Genomic DNA, 16,965 nt, shown 5'->3' on the forward strand with positions numbered 1-16,965 from the left:
ACTGCAACCTCCACCTCCTGGCATCAAGCAATTCTCCTGACTCAGCCTCCCGAGTAGTTGGGACTACAGGTGAGCATCACCACACCCAGCTAATTTTTGTATTTTAATAGAGACAGTGTTTCACTATGTTGGCCAGGATGGTCTCAATCTCTTGACCTTGTGATCTACCCACTTCAGCCTCCCAAAGTGCTGGGACTACAGGCGTGAGCCACCGTGCCTGGCCATGCCCAGCTTTTAATAATTAAAAAAAAATGTGAGGCATACAGAATGGCAAGATAAAACATAACATGATGACATAAGCAATAACGAAAACTAAATTCACATATGACATGAAAATTGGAAATATCAGACAGGGAATTCAGAATACATGTAGGTAATATGTTGAAAGGTTTAATGGAAAATATAGACAACATGCAAGATTGGATTTCAGCAAGAATGAAAACAATAAGAGTCAAATGGAAATAGTATAAATCAAAACCACAATTACAGAACTGAAGAATACCTTCAACTAATGTAACAGCTGAGGAAAGAAACAGTGAGTCTGAAGATAGGTCAACAGAAATTATCCACTGCAAAAAAGAGTCACTGCAATAAAAAGTTACAGCCTCTCACCCAGTTTCCAAACTGTAACCAGTTTCCAAACCTTAAGATTCCTTCTATTGTAGAGACAAGTTGTCATTAAAAAAAGATTCTGCATAATTTCCAAAAGTATATACTGTAAATGTTCTACCAGACTTTTTCCAAAGGAACTTGCAACCATTTACTATAGTAATCATACACTGGTGAAAAAGAAATATCCAGAGGGATTAAAAGATGCTAACTCTGAACTGACGCTAATTCCTGGGGACACAAAATGCTACTGCAATCTGAGTGAAAAAGTGAGTGCCTATGGAAGTCAGTCATTATGGAGATGTGGCCCAAGTTCAAATCATAGTGGACCCAATAGGCCTATTGACATACTTCATGGTTACTGGGTCTAGATCTGCATAGTCCAGTGTAGTCACCAATAGCCACCTGTGGCTATTTAAATTTAAACTTCCATCATCACGGTACCACAGAAAGTTTTACTATATAGCACTAGTCTAGACCAGTGGTTGGCAAACTATGGCCCGAAGCTTTCTTCCTTTTTTTTTTTTTTTTTTTTTTTAGAGTCTTTTTTTCACCATGTTGATTTTTTTGGTTTCGAACTCCTAACCTCAGGTGATCTACCATCACGTGAGCCTGGCCTTTTTTTTTTTTTTTTGGTACATCTTGTAAGCTAAGAATAATAGTTTCTATCTTTTTTAAAGGATGAGAAGAAGAAGGAGGAGGAGAAGACGACAACAATGTAGCCCATGAAGCCTGAAACATTTACTATCTGATCCTTCACAGGAAATGTTTCCTGACCCTTGACAGGTGGGAGAGGCATACCTGGAAGCAGGCAGAATCCCCATATTGGCTCATAGATTCGTGGAGTAAAGGCTTTTACTGTAGCCCTTTGAAACTCCTTGGAGAATTTCAAAGATTAGTGCCACCAACAAAGACTTTGAAGTTGCACAGGTAGTGTTATCTATCACATCCCATTTAACTCACTAATTTAGCTTGTTCAGAAGGTAGGTCAATCTTGGAGAAAAACTGCAGATTAATGTAAGCCTGATTACATAGTGACTCTAATTGCAACTGCTATTTCAGATGTAGTATCTTTACTGGAACAAATCAACACAGGTTCTGATTCCTGTATGCAGCTATTGACCTTGCAAATGCTTTTCCTTCACATCAATTTGCAAAGATCAACAGAAGCAGCTTGCTTTTACCTAGCATGACTAACAATGCACCTGCACAGTTTTGCTACAGGACTATTTAAACTTGCTTTCTCTGCAATTATATAGTCTGAAGAAATCTTCATAATATTGGTATTCTACATAACAGCAAACTGATTCACATCATTCTTGATATTATGCTGATTGGATCTGATGAACAAAAAGTAGCAAGTTTTTAGTTGCCTTAGTAAGACAGATGTGATCCAAAAGATGAGAGTAAATCCCATTAAAATGCAAGCACACATAATCTCAGATTCCAAGAGTCTAGTGATCTGAAGCATTTGAGATATTCCTTCCAAGGTGAACTATAAGTTGACATTTTAAAAAGTAAAATTTATAACAGCACCAAAAATCATCAAACATTTGGTATGAATCTACCAAAGTATGTACAGAAGTTGTATGTTTAAAACTGTAAATACAGATATAGGAAATCAAGTAAATTGTAAATAATTGAAGAGATATACCATGTTCATGAATTAGAAGACTTAATATTGTGAAGATGTCAATTCTTGCCTAAATGGGTCTATAGATTCAACACAATCTTAGTCATAATCCCAGTAGGATTTTTTGTAGAAATTGATGAACTGGCCAGACACAACAGCTCTTGTCTACAATCCCAACACTTTGGGAGGCTGAGGCAGGCAGATTGCTAGAGCTCAGAAGTTCGTGACCAGCTGGGGCAACATACCAACACCCTGTCTCTACAAAAAAAAAAAATAATAATAATACAAAAATTAACCAGGCATCGTGGTGCATGCCTATAATCCCAGCTACTCAAGAGACTAAGGTGGGAGGATAATTTGAACTTGGGAGGCAGAGGTTGTAGTGAGCTGAGATCATGCCATTGCACTCAAGACTGGGCAATAGAGCCAGACTCTGTCTCAAAAAATAAAATAAAATAAAATAAGAAATTGATAAGCCAAATCTATAATTTATATTAAAAGGTAAAGAAACTAGAATAGTCAAAAGAAGTTTTCCAAAAAAGAAAAATGTTGGGAAATTCTTGTTACTTGATTTATTTACTATAAATTTTTAGTAACCAAGATAATACAGCATTGATGAAAGGAGAGACATGCAGATCAATGGAACAGAATCCAGTTTCCAAAATTACATCCACATATACATGGTGAATTTATCTTTGACAAAGGCACAAAGACAATTTAATCCATTAAATTGAAAAGGATGGCCTTTTCAACAAATGATGCTGGAACAATTAGATATCTATATGCAAAGAAAAAGAATTTCTATGTATAGTTTACATACTATACAAATATTAAACTCAAATTGCCAATATGTCTAAATATAAAACATAAAATTATAAAACTTCTAGAAGAAAATATAGGAGAATATATATTTTTGACCTTGAATTAGGCAAAGCTTTCTTAGATATAAGCTAAAAAACAATACAAGTTAAAAGAAAAAAATGATAAATTATAATTTATTAACATTTAAAACACCTGTTCTACAAAAGACATTGTTTTTATTTGCTTGTTTTCTTTTTGCTTTTTGTAATCAATCTTTTTATTTTTTAAATTATTTTTATAGTGGTACATAATTGCTGTACATATGCTTACCTTACATGTGATCATTTGATACATTCATATAATTAAATCAGAGTAACTGGGATATCCATCACCTTAAATATTTATCTTTCTGCTAGGAATATTTGAATTATTCTATTTCTAGCTATTTTTAAATGTACAACAAATTTAATGTTAACTACAGTCGCCCTAACAATCTATCAAACACCAGGTCTATCTATCTAAGTATATATTTGTATTCATTAATCAACTCTTCATCCTCCTCACTCTTACCCTTCCTGGCCTCTGGTGTCCATCAGTCTACTCTCCATCCTTATGAGATCCACATTTTTAGCCCCTACACGTGAGTGAGAACATGTGATATTGGTCTTTCTGTGCTTGCCTTATTTTACTTAACATAATAGCCTCCAGTTCCATCCATGTTACTGAAAATGACAGGATTTCATTCTTTTGGTGGCTGAATAATATTTCCTTGTGTACATACACCACATTATTCATTCATCCATTGATGGACACTTAGGTTGATTCCATATTTGGGCTATTGTGAATAGTGCTGCAATAAACATAGGAGGGCAGATATCACTAATATATTTATTTCCACATATATGGAATATATATACATACGCATATATGTATTATATATACATACATATATGTATATATGTATATATAATACATATACACCTGTATATATACAGATATATATACATATATGTATATATGTATATATTATATATACATATACATATATACACATATATATACATATATATAATATATGTATATATAATACATATATACATGTATATATACAGAGATATATACAGAGATATATATGTATATATAATACATATATATACGTATATGTATTAATATATATAAGTATATATCTGTGTATATATATACTCAGTAGTGGAATTGCTAGATCATATGATCATATCATATTTCCATTTTTAGTTCTTTGAGGAACTTTTATACTATTTTCCATAGTGGCTGTACTAATTTACATTCCTCTCATGGGTGGGAATTAGGGTTCCCTTTTCTCCAGATTCTCACCAGCATCTGTTATTCCATGTATTTGTAATAGAAGTCATTCTAACTTGGGTGAAATGGTATCTCATTATGGTTTTGATTTGCATTCCTCTGATGATTAGTGATGTTAAGCATTTTCTCATATACCTGTTGGCCATTTGTATGTCTTTTTTTGAGAAATTTCTCTTCAGATATTTTGCCCTTTTTAAAATCAGATTTTAAAAATTTGATTACTGTAGCTTTGTAGTGTATCTGGAAATCAGGTAGTGTGATACTTCCAGCTTCATTCTTTTTGCTCAAGATTGCTTTGGCTATTCAGAGCTTTTTGTGGTTTCATATGTATTGGACTGTTTTTGCATTGCTATAAAGAAATACCTGAGGCTGGATAACTTATAAGAAAAAAAGGTGTAATTGGCTGGTGGTTCTGTAGGCTGTACTGGAAGCATGGCACTGGCATCTGCTTCAAGGGATGCCTCAGGAAGGTTAAAATCGTGGCAGAAGGTGAATTGGGAGCAGGCACATAACATGGAAAAAGCAGAAGCAAGAGAGAAAGAGAGAGAAAGTGAGTGAGGGGGCAGGTGCCACACACTTTTAAATGACTATACCTCAAGTGAACTCACAGCAAGAGCACACTTATCGCCAAGGAGATGGCTCAAGCCATTTGTGAGGAATCCATCCTCATGAACCCAACACCCCCCACCAAGCCCCACCTCCAACATTGGGAATTATGTTTCAACAAGAGATTTGGGCAGGAACAAATGTCCCAACTATGTCACCATGTAAATTTTTTTTCTACTTCTGTAAAGAATGTCATTGATATTTTGATAAGAATTGCATCGAATCTGTACATTGCTTTGAGTAGTACTGTCATTTTTAACAATATTAATTCTTCTAACCCATGAGCATGGAGTATCCTACCATCTTTTTTATTTATTTCATCAATGTTTTATTGAGTCTTTTTGTATAGATCTTTCATGTCTTTGGTTAAGTTGATTTCTAGGTATTCTATATTCTTTGTAGCTATTTTTAGTGGAATTGCTGTCTTGAAATGTTTTTCAGATTGTTTGCTGTTGACATATTTATTAGTCTGTTCTCACTCTGGTATGAAGAAATACCCAATTTGGGTAATTTATAAAGGAAAGAGGCTTAACTGACTCACAATTCAGCATTCCTAGGGAAGCCTCAGGAAACTTACAATCATGGCAGAAGGCAAAGGAGAAACAGGCACCTTCTTTACAGGGCAGCAGGACAGAGCGAGTGTGAAATACCAGGTGCTTATCAAGCCAACAGCCCTCAAGAGAGAACAGCATGGGGAACCACTGCCATGATTCAGTTACCTCTACCTGAACCCACCTTTGTCACATGGGGATTAAGAGAATTACAATTCAAGATGAGATTTTGGGTGGGAACACAGCCAAATCATAACAACATATAAAAATGCTACTGATTTAGTGTGTTGATTTTGTATCCTGCAACTTCACTAAATTTTTGTATCAGTTCTAACAGGTTTTTTGGTGTGTTCTTCAGGTTTTTCTATTTCTTTTTCTTGACTAATTGCTCTGACCAGGACTTCTGCTATTGTATTGAATAAAAGTGGTGAAAGTGGCCATCCTTGTCTTATTCCAGATCTCAGAGGAAAGATCTCATTTTTTCCCCATTTTGTATGATGTTAGCTGTGAGTCTGTCATACATGGCCTTCATTATTTTCTGGTATGTTCCTTCTATGCCCAGTTTGTTGATGGTTTTAATCCTAAAGGAATGTTGAATTTTATTGGATTCTTTTGTTATCTACTGAAATAATCATATGGCTTTTGTTCTTGATTCTTTAATGTGCTATGTCACATTTACTGATTTATGCATGTTAAACCATCCTTGCATCCTGAGGACAAACCCCACCTGAACATAATAAATGATCTTTTTAATGTGTTGTTGACTTCAGTTTGCTAGTATTTCGTTAATAATTTTTGCATCTATATTCATCAGGGGTATTGACCTGTAGTTTTGCTTTTGGGTTGTCTGGTTTGGGTGTCAAGGTAATACTGGCCTCATAGAATGAGTTTGAAAGTATTCTGTCCTCTTCAAGTTTTTTCAAAGAGAATCAGTACTGGTTCTTCTTTAAATGTTTAATAGTATTCAGCAGTGAAGCCATCAGGTCCTGGGCTTTTCTTTGACTTTGTAATTACAGTTTTGATCTTGTTACTCATTATTGATTTGTTGAGGTTTCTATTTCTTCGTGGTTCAGTCTTGGTGAGTTGTATGTGTCCAGAAATATATCCATTTCTTCTAGGTTTTCCAATTTGTTGGCAATAATTGTTGACAGTGGTCCTCAATGATTCATTGTATTTCTATGGTCTCAGTTGTTATGTGCCCTTTTTCCTTTCTGATATTATTTATTTGGGTCTCCTTTTCTTGTTAATCTAGCTAAAGGTTTGTTTATTTTATCTTCTCAAACAACTTTTTTTTTTTTTTTTTTTGAGACGAAGTCTTGCTCTGGCACCAGGCTGGAGTGCAGTGGAGCAACCTCAGCTCACTGCAACCTCCACCTCCCCGGTTCCAGCAATTCTCCTGCCTCAGCCTCCCAAGTAGCTGGGACTACAGGTGTGCGGCCACCACGCCCAGATAATTTTTTTGTATATTTAGTAGAGACGGGGTTTCACCATGTTGGCCAGGATGGTCTCTATCTCTTGACCTCGTGATCAGCCCACCTTGGCCTCCCAAAGTGCTGGGATTACAGGCATGAGCCATCGAGCCCAGCCCCAACTTTTAATTTCATTGATATTTTATAAATTGTTTTAGTCTTAATTTTATTTATTTCTGCTCTGATTTTTATTTTTCCTTCTGTTAACTTTGGGTTTGGTTTGTTCTTGCTTATCTAGTTCCTTGAGGTGCACCATTAAGTTGTTCATTTGAAGTCTTTCAACTTTTTTGATGTGGGCATTTATTGCTATAAATTTCACTCTTACTATTGCCTTTGCTGTATTGCATCTTTTTGGTATGTTGTATTTCCACTTTCATTTGTTTCCAGGAATTTTTAATTTCCTTTTAATTCATTTTTGTTAATTAAAATTAGTTAATGTTAATTAATTTTAATTCAGGAGCATATTGTTTAATTTTGATGTGTTCGTGTAGTTTCCAAGGTTCCTCTTGTTATTGATTTCTAGTTTTATTCCATTGTGGTCAGAAAGTATCCTTGATATGACTTCTACTTCTTTGAATGTGTCGAGACTTTAGTCTTGGCCTAAAATATGGTCTATCCTGGAGTACGTTCCATGTACTGATGAAAAGAATGTGTCTTCTGCAGCAATTGGGTAAAATGTTCTGTAACTGTCAGTTAGGCCTATTTTGTATAGTATGTAGTTTAACTCTGGTGTTTCTTTGTTGATTTTCTGGCTAGATGATCTGTCTATTACTGAGAGTGGGGCATTGAAGTCTTCTGTTATTGTTATATTGCAGTCTAACTTTCCCTTTAGATCTATTAATGTTTGCTTTATATACTAGGGTGCTCCAGTACTGGGTGCATAGACATTTGTAATTGTTATATTCTCTTGCTGTACTGATCCCTTTGTAGTCTGTTTTATCTGATATAAGTATAGCTATTCCTGCTCTTTTTTGGTTTCCACTTGGATTTCTTGTAAGATGGGTCTCGTGATGGTGAATTATCTTAGCTTTTGTTTGTCTGGAAAAGACTTCATGTCTATTTCATATTTCAAGGATCACTTTTCAGGATAGAGTATTATTGGATGGCAATTGTTTTTTTACAGCACTTTGAAAATGTCATTCCATCCCTCTTAGCCTGTATGGTTTCCATTGAGAAGTTTGTTGCCAGATCAATTGGAGTTTCTTTATATATCATTTGCTTCTTTATTTTTCTTCCTTTAGAATCCTAAGTTTGTCCTTGACCTTTGAGAGTTTGATTATTATATGCCTTGTGTAGTCTTATTTGGGTTGAATCTGTTTGGTGCTCTCTGACCTTCTTGTACCTAGATGTTTATATCTTTCTCAAGTTTGGAAACGAATCCATTATTATTTGCTTGAATATGCTTTCTACCCCGTGCCCCTGCTCAACTTTCTCTTGAACACCAATAATTATTAGATTTGGCTTTTCAGGTAACTCTCTATATCTTGTAGGAAATCTTCATTATTTTTCATTCTTTTTTCTCCCTTGACCATGTCATTTCAAATATCCTGTCTGTGAGTTCACTGATTCTTTCCTCTGCTTGATTCATTCTGCTGTTGAGAACCTCCAATGAATTTTTCAATTCAGCAAGTATATTTCTCTGTTCCAGGATTTCTCTTTGATTTTTTAAAAATTATTTCAATGTGTTAACCAAATTTTTCTGATAAATTTCTGAATTCCTTTTCTGTGTTATCTTGAAGACCACTGTGTTTCTGTACAATGCTATTTTGAATTCTTGGTCAGAGAGCTCACATATCACTGTCTCATTAGGGTCAGCCACTGTTTTCTTGCTTTGTCTATTTGAAAGAGGTTATATTTCTCTGCATACAACTATGTTTTAGCATTGAAGGGTAAGTTACTAACTCCAGTATTCTCTGTATGACTTGCTTTAGTTCTTATTGGGTATATTTACTTAAACATGCTTCATAATCTACCTGTTGAATTTCTTACTTTTTTTCTACTAGGTCACTGCCTCCCTTTTGGCACTAGATGGCACCTTCAGCCCAGGATTGCCTCAGCTCTAGCAAGTAATGAGAGAGCTGCCAATCAGGAACTGGGGAGGCCCTGAAGGGGATATTAGCAATGTGGAAAGGCTGACAGGAAGTTTGTGCCCAGAGGACCTGTGGAATGTACCTCCTACAGTGTGGTGTTGCTGAACAACCACTCCAATTTGCCATCTCCTTCGGCTAAGTTGCAAAGCAAATTTTCTAGAGCCAGGGGTGATAATCCTGCCTCCCCACTTTGTCTCTTGCTGTCCTTAAAAATATGTCACCTTTAGGCACTCACGCTACTTCCTATGGGTTGAGGTATGGACAGAGCTCCCGCCAGGGAATCTAGAAAATGCGGAAGTTGGTTATCCACCTTAGTATCACTTTTCCCAGTATAGAAATTATGGGTTGGCAGCTGTAATCCCAGCACTTTGGGAGTCCAAGGCAGGTGGATCACTTGAGGTCAAGAGTTTGAGACCAGCCTGGCCAACATGGTGAAACCCCGTCTCTACTAAAAGTATCAAAATTATCCAGGCACAGTGGTCCGCACCTGTAGTCCCAGCTACTCAGGAGGCTGAGGCATGAGAATCACTTGAACCCATGAGGCAGAGGTTGCAATGAGCCATCGTGCCATTGTACTCCAGCCTGGGTGACAGAGTAAGACTCTGTCTCAAAAAATAAAAAAAACTATGAGTTGGAAGGGGGTGGAATTTTGCATGCTTGCTGCTAGGCAGCTTGGGGGAAGGGGCATTGCAGATATGAAAATCTGATTCTCCTACTGTCTGGTTGGAGTTGTTTCACTTCTTTGTGGCCCAGGGAACTGACTCATTCTCATATTTGAGTTCTGGGATATTGCTGGTGATAATCTCAGCATTGTACCAATTGGTTTTGGTTTTCTGTTATGGAGAAGACAGTGAAGCTAGCTTGAATTTATGCTGCCTATTTGAAACCAGAAGTCCACAACATTGTTAAAAAAAGAAAAGAAAAGACAGCCATATACTGGGAAAAAAAAATTGAAAACACAAATTTGATAAAGGGCTCAGATAAAAAATTTTCAAAACTCAATAATAAATAACAATCTAATATTAAAGTGGGTAAAAGATTTGAACAGACACTTCAAAAAGCAGACATCAAGATAGCAAACAGACACACAAAGATGCTCAACATCATCAATCATTAGGAAAATGCAAATTAAAATTACAATTATATATTATTAAACACCTACCTAAAATTTTTAAAAACTGACCAGACCAGACCAAGTTTTGGGGAGGTAATGGAGGTAACAGAACTTGCCACTGCTGGTAAGAATGGTGTAACCACTTTAGAAAACAATTTTATAATTTCTCAAAAAATTAGGTAATTCATCTACTGTACAATCCAGCCATTTCACTTCTTGATATTTACCCAACAGAAATGAAAGCCTATGTTCATACAAAGATTTGCGCATGAATGTTCATGGAAGCTTTATTTATGACAGCTAAAACTAGAAACAATTCAAATGTCCGTCAACAGGTTAATGAGTAAACAAATTGTGATACAACCACACAGTGAAATACTACTCAACAATGAAAAAGAGTGAACTATCAATACGTAAAGTGACATGGATGAATCTCAAAATAATTATGCTTAAAGGAGCCAGATGAAAAATTATAATAATAATGATCCCATTATTTAAAACTCCAGGCAAATACAAACTAACCTGTAGTATCAGAAAGCAAGGGCAGTAGATCAGTGGTTCCCTGGTGACAAGGGTGAGGAGGTGGGTGTACAGGAAGGGACAAGAGGGAAGGATTGCCAAGGGGCACAAGGAAACTATTGGAGGTAACGGATATGTTCACTATCTTGATTGTGGTAATAATTTCATGGATGTATACATATTTCAAAATTTACCAAGTTGTACAGATTAAACATTACCCCATGTAAATTATGTCTCCATTTTAAAAAGAGTACTAATTACTATAGCGTTGATCCAGGGATCAGTGTTTTAGTTGTCTGTTGAGATGCAACAATCTATCCCAAAATTTAATGGGCTTTAAAAAATTACCTACTTTTTGTTTGGTCATTTTTTTGTTGTTGTTGTTTTTGAGATGGAGTCTTGCTCTGTTACCCAGGCTGGAGTGCAGTGGCACAATCCTGGCCCACTGCAACCTCCGCCTCCTGGGTTCAAATGATGCTCCTACCTCAGCCTCCTGAGTAGCTGAGACTACAGGCACGTGCCACCACACTCGGCTAATTTTTGTATTTTTAGTAGAGACGGTTTTCACTATGTTGGCCAGGCTGGTCTCGAACTTCTGGCCTCGCGATTCACCCCCTCGGCCTCCCAAAGTGCTGGGATTACAGGGATGAGCCACCAAGCCCGGCTAAAAATTTACCTTCTAATTTGCTAATAAGTTTGTGGGTTAAGAATCTTGGTAGGCTCATCTGAGTGGTTCTTTCGCTGCGTGTGGCATCAGCCAGGGTCATTCATTAAGCTGCATTCAGCTGGTGGTTAGGATGAGCTGGAACATCCAAGAAGGCTTTACTCCCATCTTGGCATCGCATTACTCTTTCACATGGACTATCTCTCTACCCATGGCAATCCTAAGCTTCCTCACAGCATGGTGATCAGACTTTCTACATGATGTTTGACTTCCAAGAGAGTGCTTCAAAAAATGAAGGGAGAATTCACCAGGATCAGAAAGCCATTATACCTGCTACCTATTATTTTTTATACTCATAAATCTAGTCGTAGGTCACTGGAATACTGATATAGAAAAGCCCAACATCTCTCTGACTATGCTTGCCAGGAGAAACAGCCAAAACAGTAGGAAGATGATTTCTGCTTTAAACCTGCTATTCAAATCTCATGCCAGCACATCTAATTGGTAGAATCTAAATTTAAATCCAGAACTCTATCTGCAAAGAAGTCTGGGAAATCTAGTTGCTAGCCTTCTGGCTTGGGTACAGAAAGGTGCACTAGAAAGATGTTGAAGTTGAGGCTGAGTGTCCCATCCACAGGGTCCATTACAACAAAAATTAGGGTGATCTCAGAAGCATTAAACAGTTCAATTTTGCTTCTTAGTGTGATCCAACAGGTATAGACCAGGCACATGAGCCAGGAGGCAAATGGAGGGCCTCTCCCTGCTCTCTACCCCCAGAGGCTTGGCAGCAACCATAGGAGAAGGCATTTCTATTGGATGTTTATCTGCCTGGGAGAAGCATCCCTGGTGGGGCCCTAAAAAGCATTACAACTAAGGTCTGGACCCTGGAAATGAATGAGAGCTATTCGTTTCCAGAAACTTCCACGAGAACAAACGTCAAGCACTGTGTCCACCCTGTTCCCCTGGAAAGGTCCATCAATAAGGTTGTGGTCCCGAAGTTGGCCCAGGCTGAAGCCACCCTGCCCGGGAGTTGTGGCTGATCGGGCCCCCAACACTCCTTTCTCAGAATGGGAGCCATGGGGATTCTGTTCTCTGCAGCGCTCAGAAATTACAAGGCTGCCTCCATTCCACAGCTAAGTCCACAGCAGCTCCACACTTCCCCAGTGCACATTTAGGAGGACCGGTCCCCAGAATCTCCCCAGGGACCCCAGCAACAGCTGCTGCCACCTACAGGCCCTGAGCAGGTCACTGCCGGTGCCCGGACCCGTCTCCCCTCATCAGAGCAGTGTGGGGGCTGGAGTGGTTGACGTCTCCGCCCTGGCAGCCCGGATCTCCGCGCTGGTGAGAGTGGGAGGCAGCTCTTCTATTCTCCTGTCAGCGTTCACTTGAGAAGCCTGCACTCCAGCCCCCTGCCTCTTGTCTCTTCAGAAGCTGATACACTTGCTGACAAGAGGTAGCTTTTGTCAGCCACTGCCAGGTCTAAGCATTTCCTGGCCCCAAGCATTGACTTCCAGTTTAAAAAAAAAAAATCAAAGTCTCCTGAATTCTCTTGTCAGGTCTGCCACCTTTGTTCATTCACTTATCTCAGGAGCATGCATGTGGCACAGGTAGGCAGGGACACCCAGGACCCCTGTTAGCATTTGGATGCAGAAGTGAAGCAGGTAGCCCCGGGCAGGGGAAAGGCAGCAGGAGAGGCTGAGTCGCTCCTTGTGTGCCTCCTTCTTTCATTCTGACCACATTCTTGCTGAGTGGTGTGGGGTAACTGGAGGATTTCTGAATCCTACATTTTGCTGTTAGAGATGGAGAAACTGAGGCCTGGGGCAGCCTCTCAGCAAACCTATGCAGCACTGGGACTTAAGTCAGTGGCTCTGCTGACCCTGTATCCGGTCCTCTCTCCAAATCCCCGATGTTTTTATTTTTAGGAATCTGTGGATGCTGGGGAAAGAACGGAACTGAGGCAGAGGCTCAGGAGTGCCCCCAGCGTGGGATGGGTCCTCGCTCACTGGCTCCCTCTCTCTTCTCTACCACCAAAGAAGAGTGAGGGAAGAGTGCATTAGCGAGAAAACGTCTGATCAACAAAACAAAACACGGTGTTTTGTTTCAAAGTCCAAACTCCTGTTTCTGGGCAACGGGAGCCCCTACACCAAGCTCATGTACAGAGCAGCAGAGACAGAACACCTGAAATCCAGGAACTGCTCCAGAACGGCAGCTCTGACCACCGTCTCTCTAAGAGCCTCAGATACCTCCTGTTTCTCCTCCACTCCACACGCACCCACACACTCACACATTCCCAAAGGAAGCACCACTTCCTCTCACAAAGGTAAAAATGCCTCCTTTCTTGTTTTTAAAACCATTTATTTATTTATATTTTAATTTACATTCAGGGAAATTCATTCCTTTTGGTGTCCAGTTCTGTGAGCTTTGACAAATGCAGAGTCATGGAACCACCATCGGGGTCAAGATACAGAACAGCCCATCACCCTCAAATGTTCCCTCCCTCACTCTGCCCCTCTGCAGTCAGCCCACACCTCCCTCTGCCCCCAGCCCCTGTGGACACGGATGTTCCCTGTTCCTTTAATTTGGCCTTCCCCAGAATGCCATGTAAATGAATTCATAACGTCTATGAAACATTTTGAGGCTGGTTTCTTTCACCTAACAACACATTTAAGATTCACCCATGTTGTGTGTGTGTAGCAATAAAAAGGCTTCTCCAAGGTGTAAAAATAAAACTCTGGTGGAAACCCAATGCCCAACCACAATTCCCGTCCAGCTCTGAACGCAGCTCACCAGCTCCTCTGTAGCCAATGCCACTCTCCCCTCCACCCTCAGCCCCATTCCTGTCCCCGCCTGCTTGCTCCTCACAGCCTGCAGCCTGCCCGGAGCCTACCCACCTCCTTCCGAGCCTAGTTCATGTGGCCACACTGGGTGCTCCACAATCCTCTTGCTACTGCTTGGTTCTAATCCAAGAGAGAAAATTGCAAATGCTGACAGAGCCAGGCAGGGAATTTAATAAACACAACACAACACGGAATGGCGAGGATCAAAGGGACCGGCGAGTCATGTCTCAGACAAAGATACTCACATTGCTATAAACTATGTCACACACTCTACCTGCACACCACTCGCCCCGCCCCCCAAAAATGCATGTGTGGGCTGAATTCAGGCGCCATGATTCTGGATCTGCAGCCTCTAAACCCCTCACCCTGACCCTCTTACACAACTATACCACTGCACTGATGAGAAACACGACAAAACACAGGACAATCATCTCACCTTCATAAAGGTGGCAGAACTCAGGGTGGCCATATGTCCCCAGTGGAATGCAATGGAACATGGGGAAGCAGATCACCCCCTGTGGACTTGAGAATATGCTTTGAATAGAATATGCTTTGAGCAGATTCAGCTGCCAGAAGGCCAGCTGAGTGAAAGGGATAACACCCACAAGACCCCACCCCGGCCATAGCAGTCTGGTGCTTCTTACCCTACGAAGCTCAGACCCAGGAAGCCTGTGTAATATACAGAATCGACAGTTGCCTCTTTCTCTTATGGCTTCCATATTGCATGCACCAACAACATCCCCACTCCACATATACAACCAAGTTGAGAGAGCATGCTGCAGTGAGCTGCCTAGAGCCCCTCTTATGATGGAGTTCTTCCATCTAGCTCCTCCTCCAGAGAGAGGTTGTTCCTCCAGCTGCCAGGAGTGTGGCTGCTGATGGCTCCCAGCTGTGCTCCTCTCTGGACATTGGCCTTGCCTCATGAGAGCTGCTCAATCAAGGTTATGACCTCTCATCAGGAGAAGGCCACCACCAATGACTGGTTGAAGTGGAGGTAGAAAAGCTTGTTCACCCCACTCTGACCGGAAACCGGGACAACTCCAAGGGGTCTCCCAACTCCTGGTCATCCCAGCTTGAGGTCTGGCTGAGGCACTGGTTGCAGCTGCATTAGAGCTCAGCCCTGCTCCCCTCACATCCTTACAAATACTGTTTCCAAGTGCACTCCATAGAAACCTCCTGCATGCAAATCTCCAGTTTAGAGTCTGTTTTTAAGGTTTTTAGGGAACCCAATTGAAGGCAAAGGATGAATAGGCTTTAGAGAGTGACTGTCAAATTCAATCTGTAAAACATTTAGTTTTTAAAACATCTTCCCATATTATTGTATTTGCTCCTCTAAACAACTCAATTAGGTAAGTATAGAATTATCCCACTTTGGCCGGGCGTGGTGGTTCACGCCTGTAATCCCAGCACTTTGGGAAGCCAAGGCAGGTGGATCCCAAGGTCAGGTGTTCAAGATCAGCCTGGCCAAGATGGTGAAAGGCTGTCTCTACTAAAAGTATAAAAATTAGCCAGGCGTGGTCCCAGGCACCTCTAATCCCAGCTACTTGGGAGGCTGAAGCAGAGAACTGCTTAAACCAGGGAGGAGGAGGTTGCAGTTAGCTGAGATCACACCACTTCACTCCAGCCTGGGCGACATAGCAAGACTTCATTTCAAATAAAGAGAACTATCACATTTTATATATGAGCAAAGTCCAGAAGGATTATGTGTTTGATACAAGGTCACATGGGCTATCAGTGAAGAATCCTATCTAGGCTTCTGGCCCTCCAAGCCCTGCTCCCTAGTCACTACAATGGCCAGAGCTGAAGGGTAAGGGACTGCATTTTGCAGCAAGGAGAAGAGACAGGTGGAGTCAGGAGCCGATGCCATGGACCACCAGGCTTCACACAACTTGGAGTATGATGCACATTCCTACTCATTAGAGATTTCTATTTTCTCTTAACTTTCCAGCAGATGGCAGTCGAGTGTCTTGAGGAAGGGGCGGCTCCTCGTTTGCAGATTTGCAGGCTGACATTAGAGCTAGTGGGACCACCAGCAGAGGCAAGAGCATGTGTGTCTGACTTGGGCTGAGGGTACGTGTGAGATAGCAGATGCTTCCCGCTGGGAATGGCCCCTCAGATAAGAGCATTACCCTGTCCATTGTCTACGTATAAAGGCAGGATGGGGTCACCAGCCCCCTTTGGCAGGTCATGGCCTTGACCATGAATACATTAATTTTTTTCTCTGCCACATTCTAAGATAGAGAGTCTCAACTGCTCAGGTCTTCAAAATAAAGCAAGAACGCTCACAACCCATGAGGGCAGTATCTGATTACTACTTAAAACTCCCTGGGGTAGGAACTGAAGTGGAGGACTTCCTTCAAAATATAGTGAAAGACACCTACTGAAACAGTGAAATCATTTTTGTTTGTTTGTTTTGAGATAGGGTCTCGTTCTGCCACCCACACTGGAGTGCAGTGGTGCGATCTCTGCTCACTGCAACCTCCACCTCCCAGGTTCAGGCGATTGTCCTTTCTCAGCCTCCCAAGTAGCTGGGATTCCAGGTGCCCGCCACCATGCCCAGCTAATTTTTGTATGTTTAGTAGAGACGGTTTCACCATATTGGCCAGGCTGGTCTTGAACTCCTGACCTGAGGTGATCTGCTCACCCCAGCCTCCCTAAGTGCTGGGATTACAGGTGTGAGCCACCGTGCCCAGCCAATGGTGAAGTAATTTTAAAAGGACAAAATGTATGG

General features: G+C 40.4%; 1 protein-coding gene across 1 annotated transcript in view; it reads left to right on the forward strand.

Moving 5' to 3' along the window:
* SCN10A (sodium voltage-gated channel alpha subunit 10) overlaps positions 1–16,965 on the forward strand; it is a 145,457-nt gene that overhangs the window by 123,932 nt on the left and 4,560 nt on the right. Inside the window, exon 30 of the mRNA XM_017508374.2 lies at positions 12,562–12,738. Coding sequence (XP_017363863.2) covers positions 12,562–12,738 — 177 coding nt within the window. The remainder of the gene's footprint in view (positions 1–12,561; positions 12,739–16,965) is intronic.

Source organism: Cebus imitator, unplaced genomic scaffold, assembly GCF_001604975.1.
Source record: "Cebus imitator isolate Cc_AM_T3 unplaced genomic scaffold, Cebus_imitator-1.0 Scaffold391, whole genome shotgun sequence".
Taxonomy (NCBI): Eukaryota; Metazoa; Chordata; class Mammalia; order Primates; family Cebidae; genus Cebus; species Cebus imitator.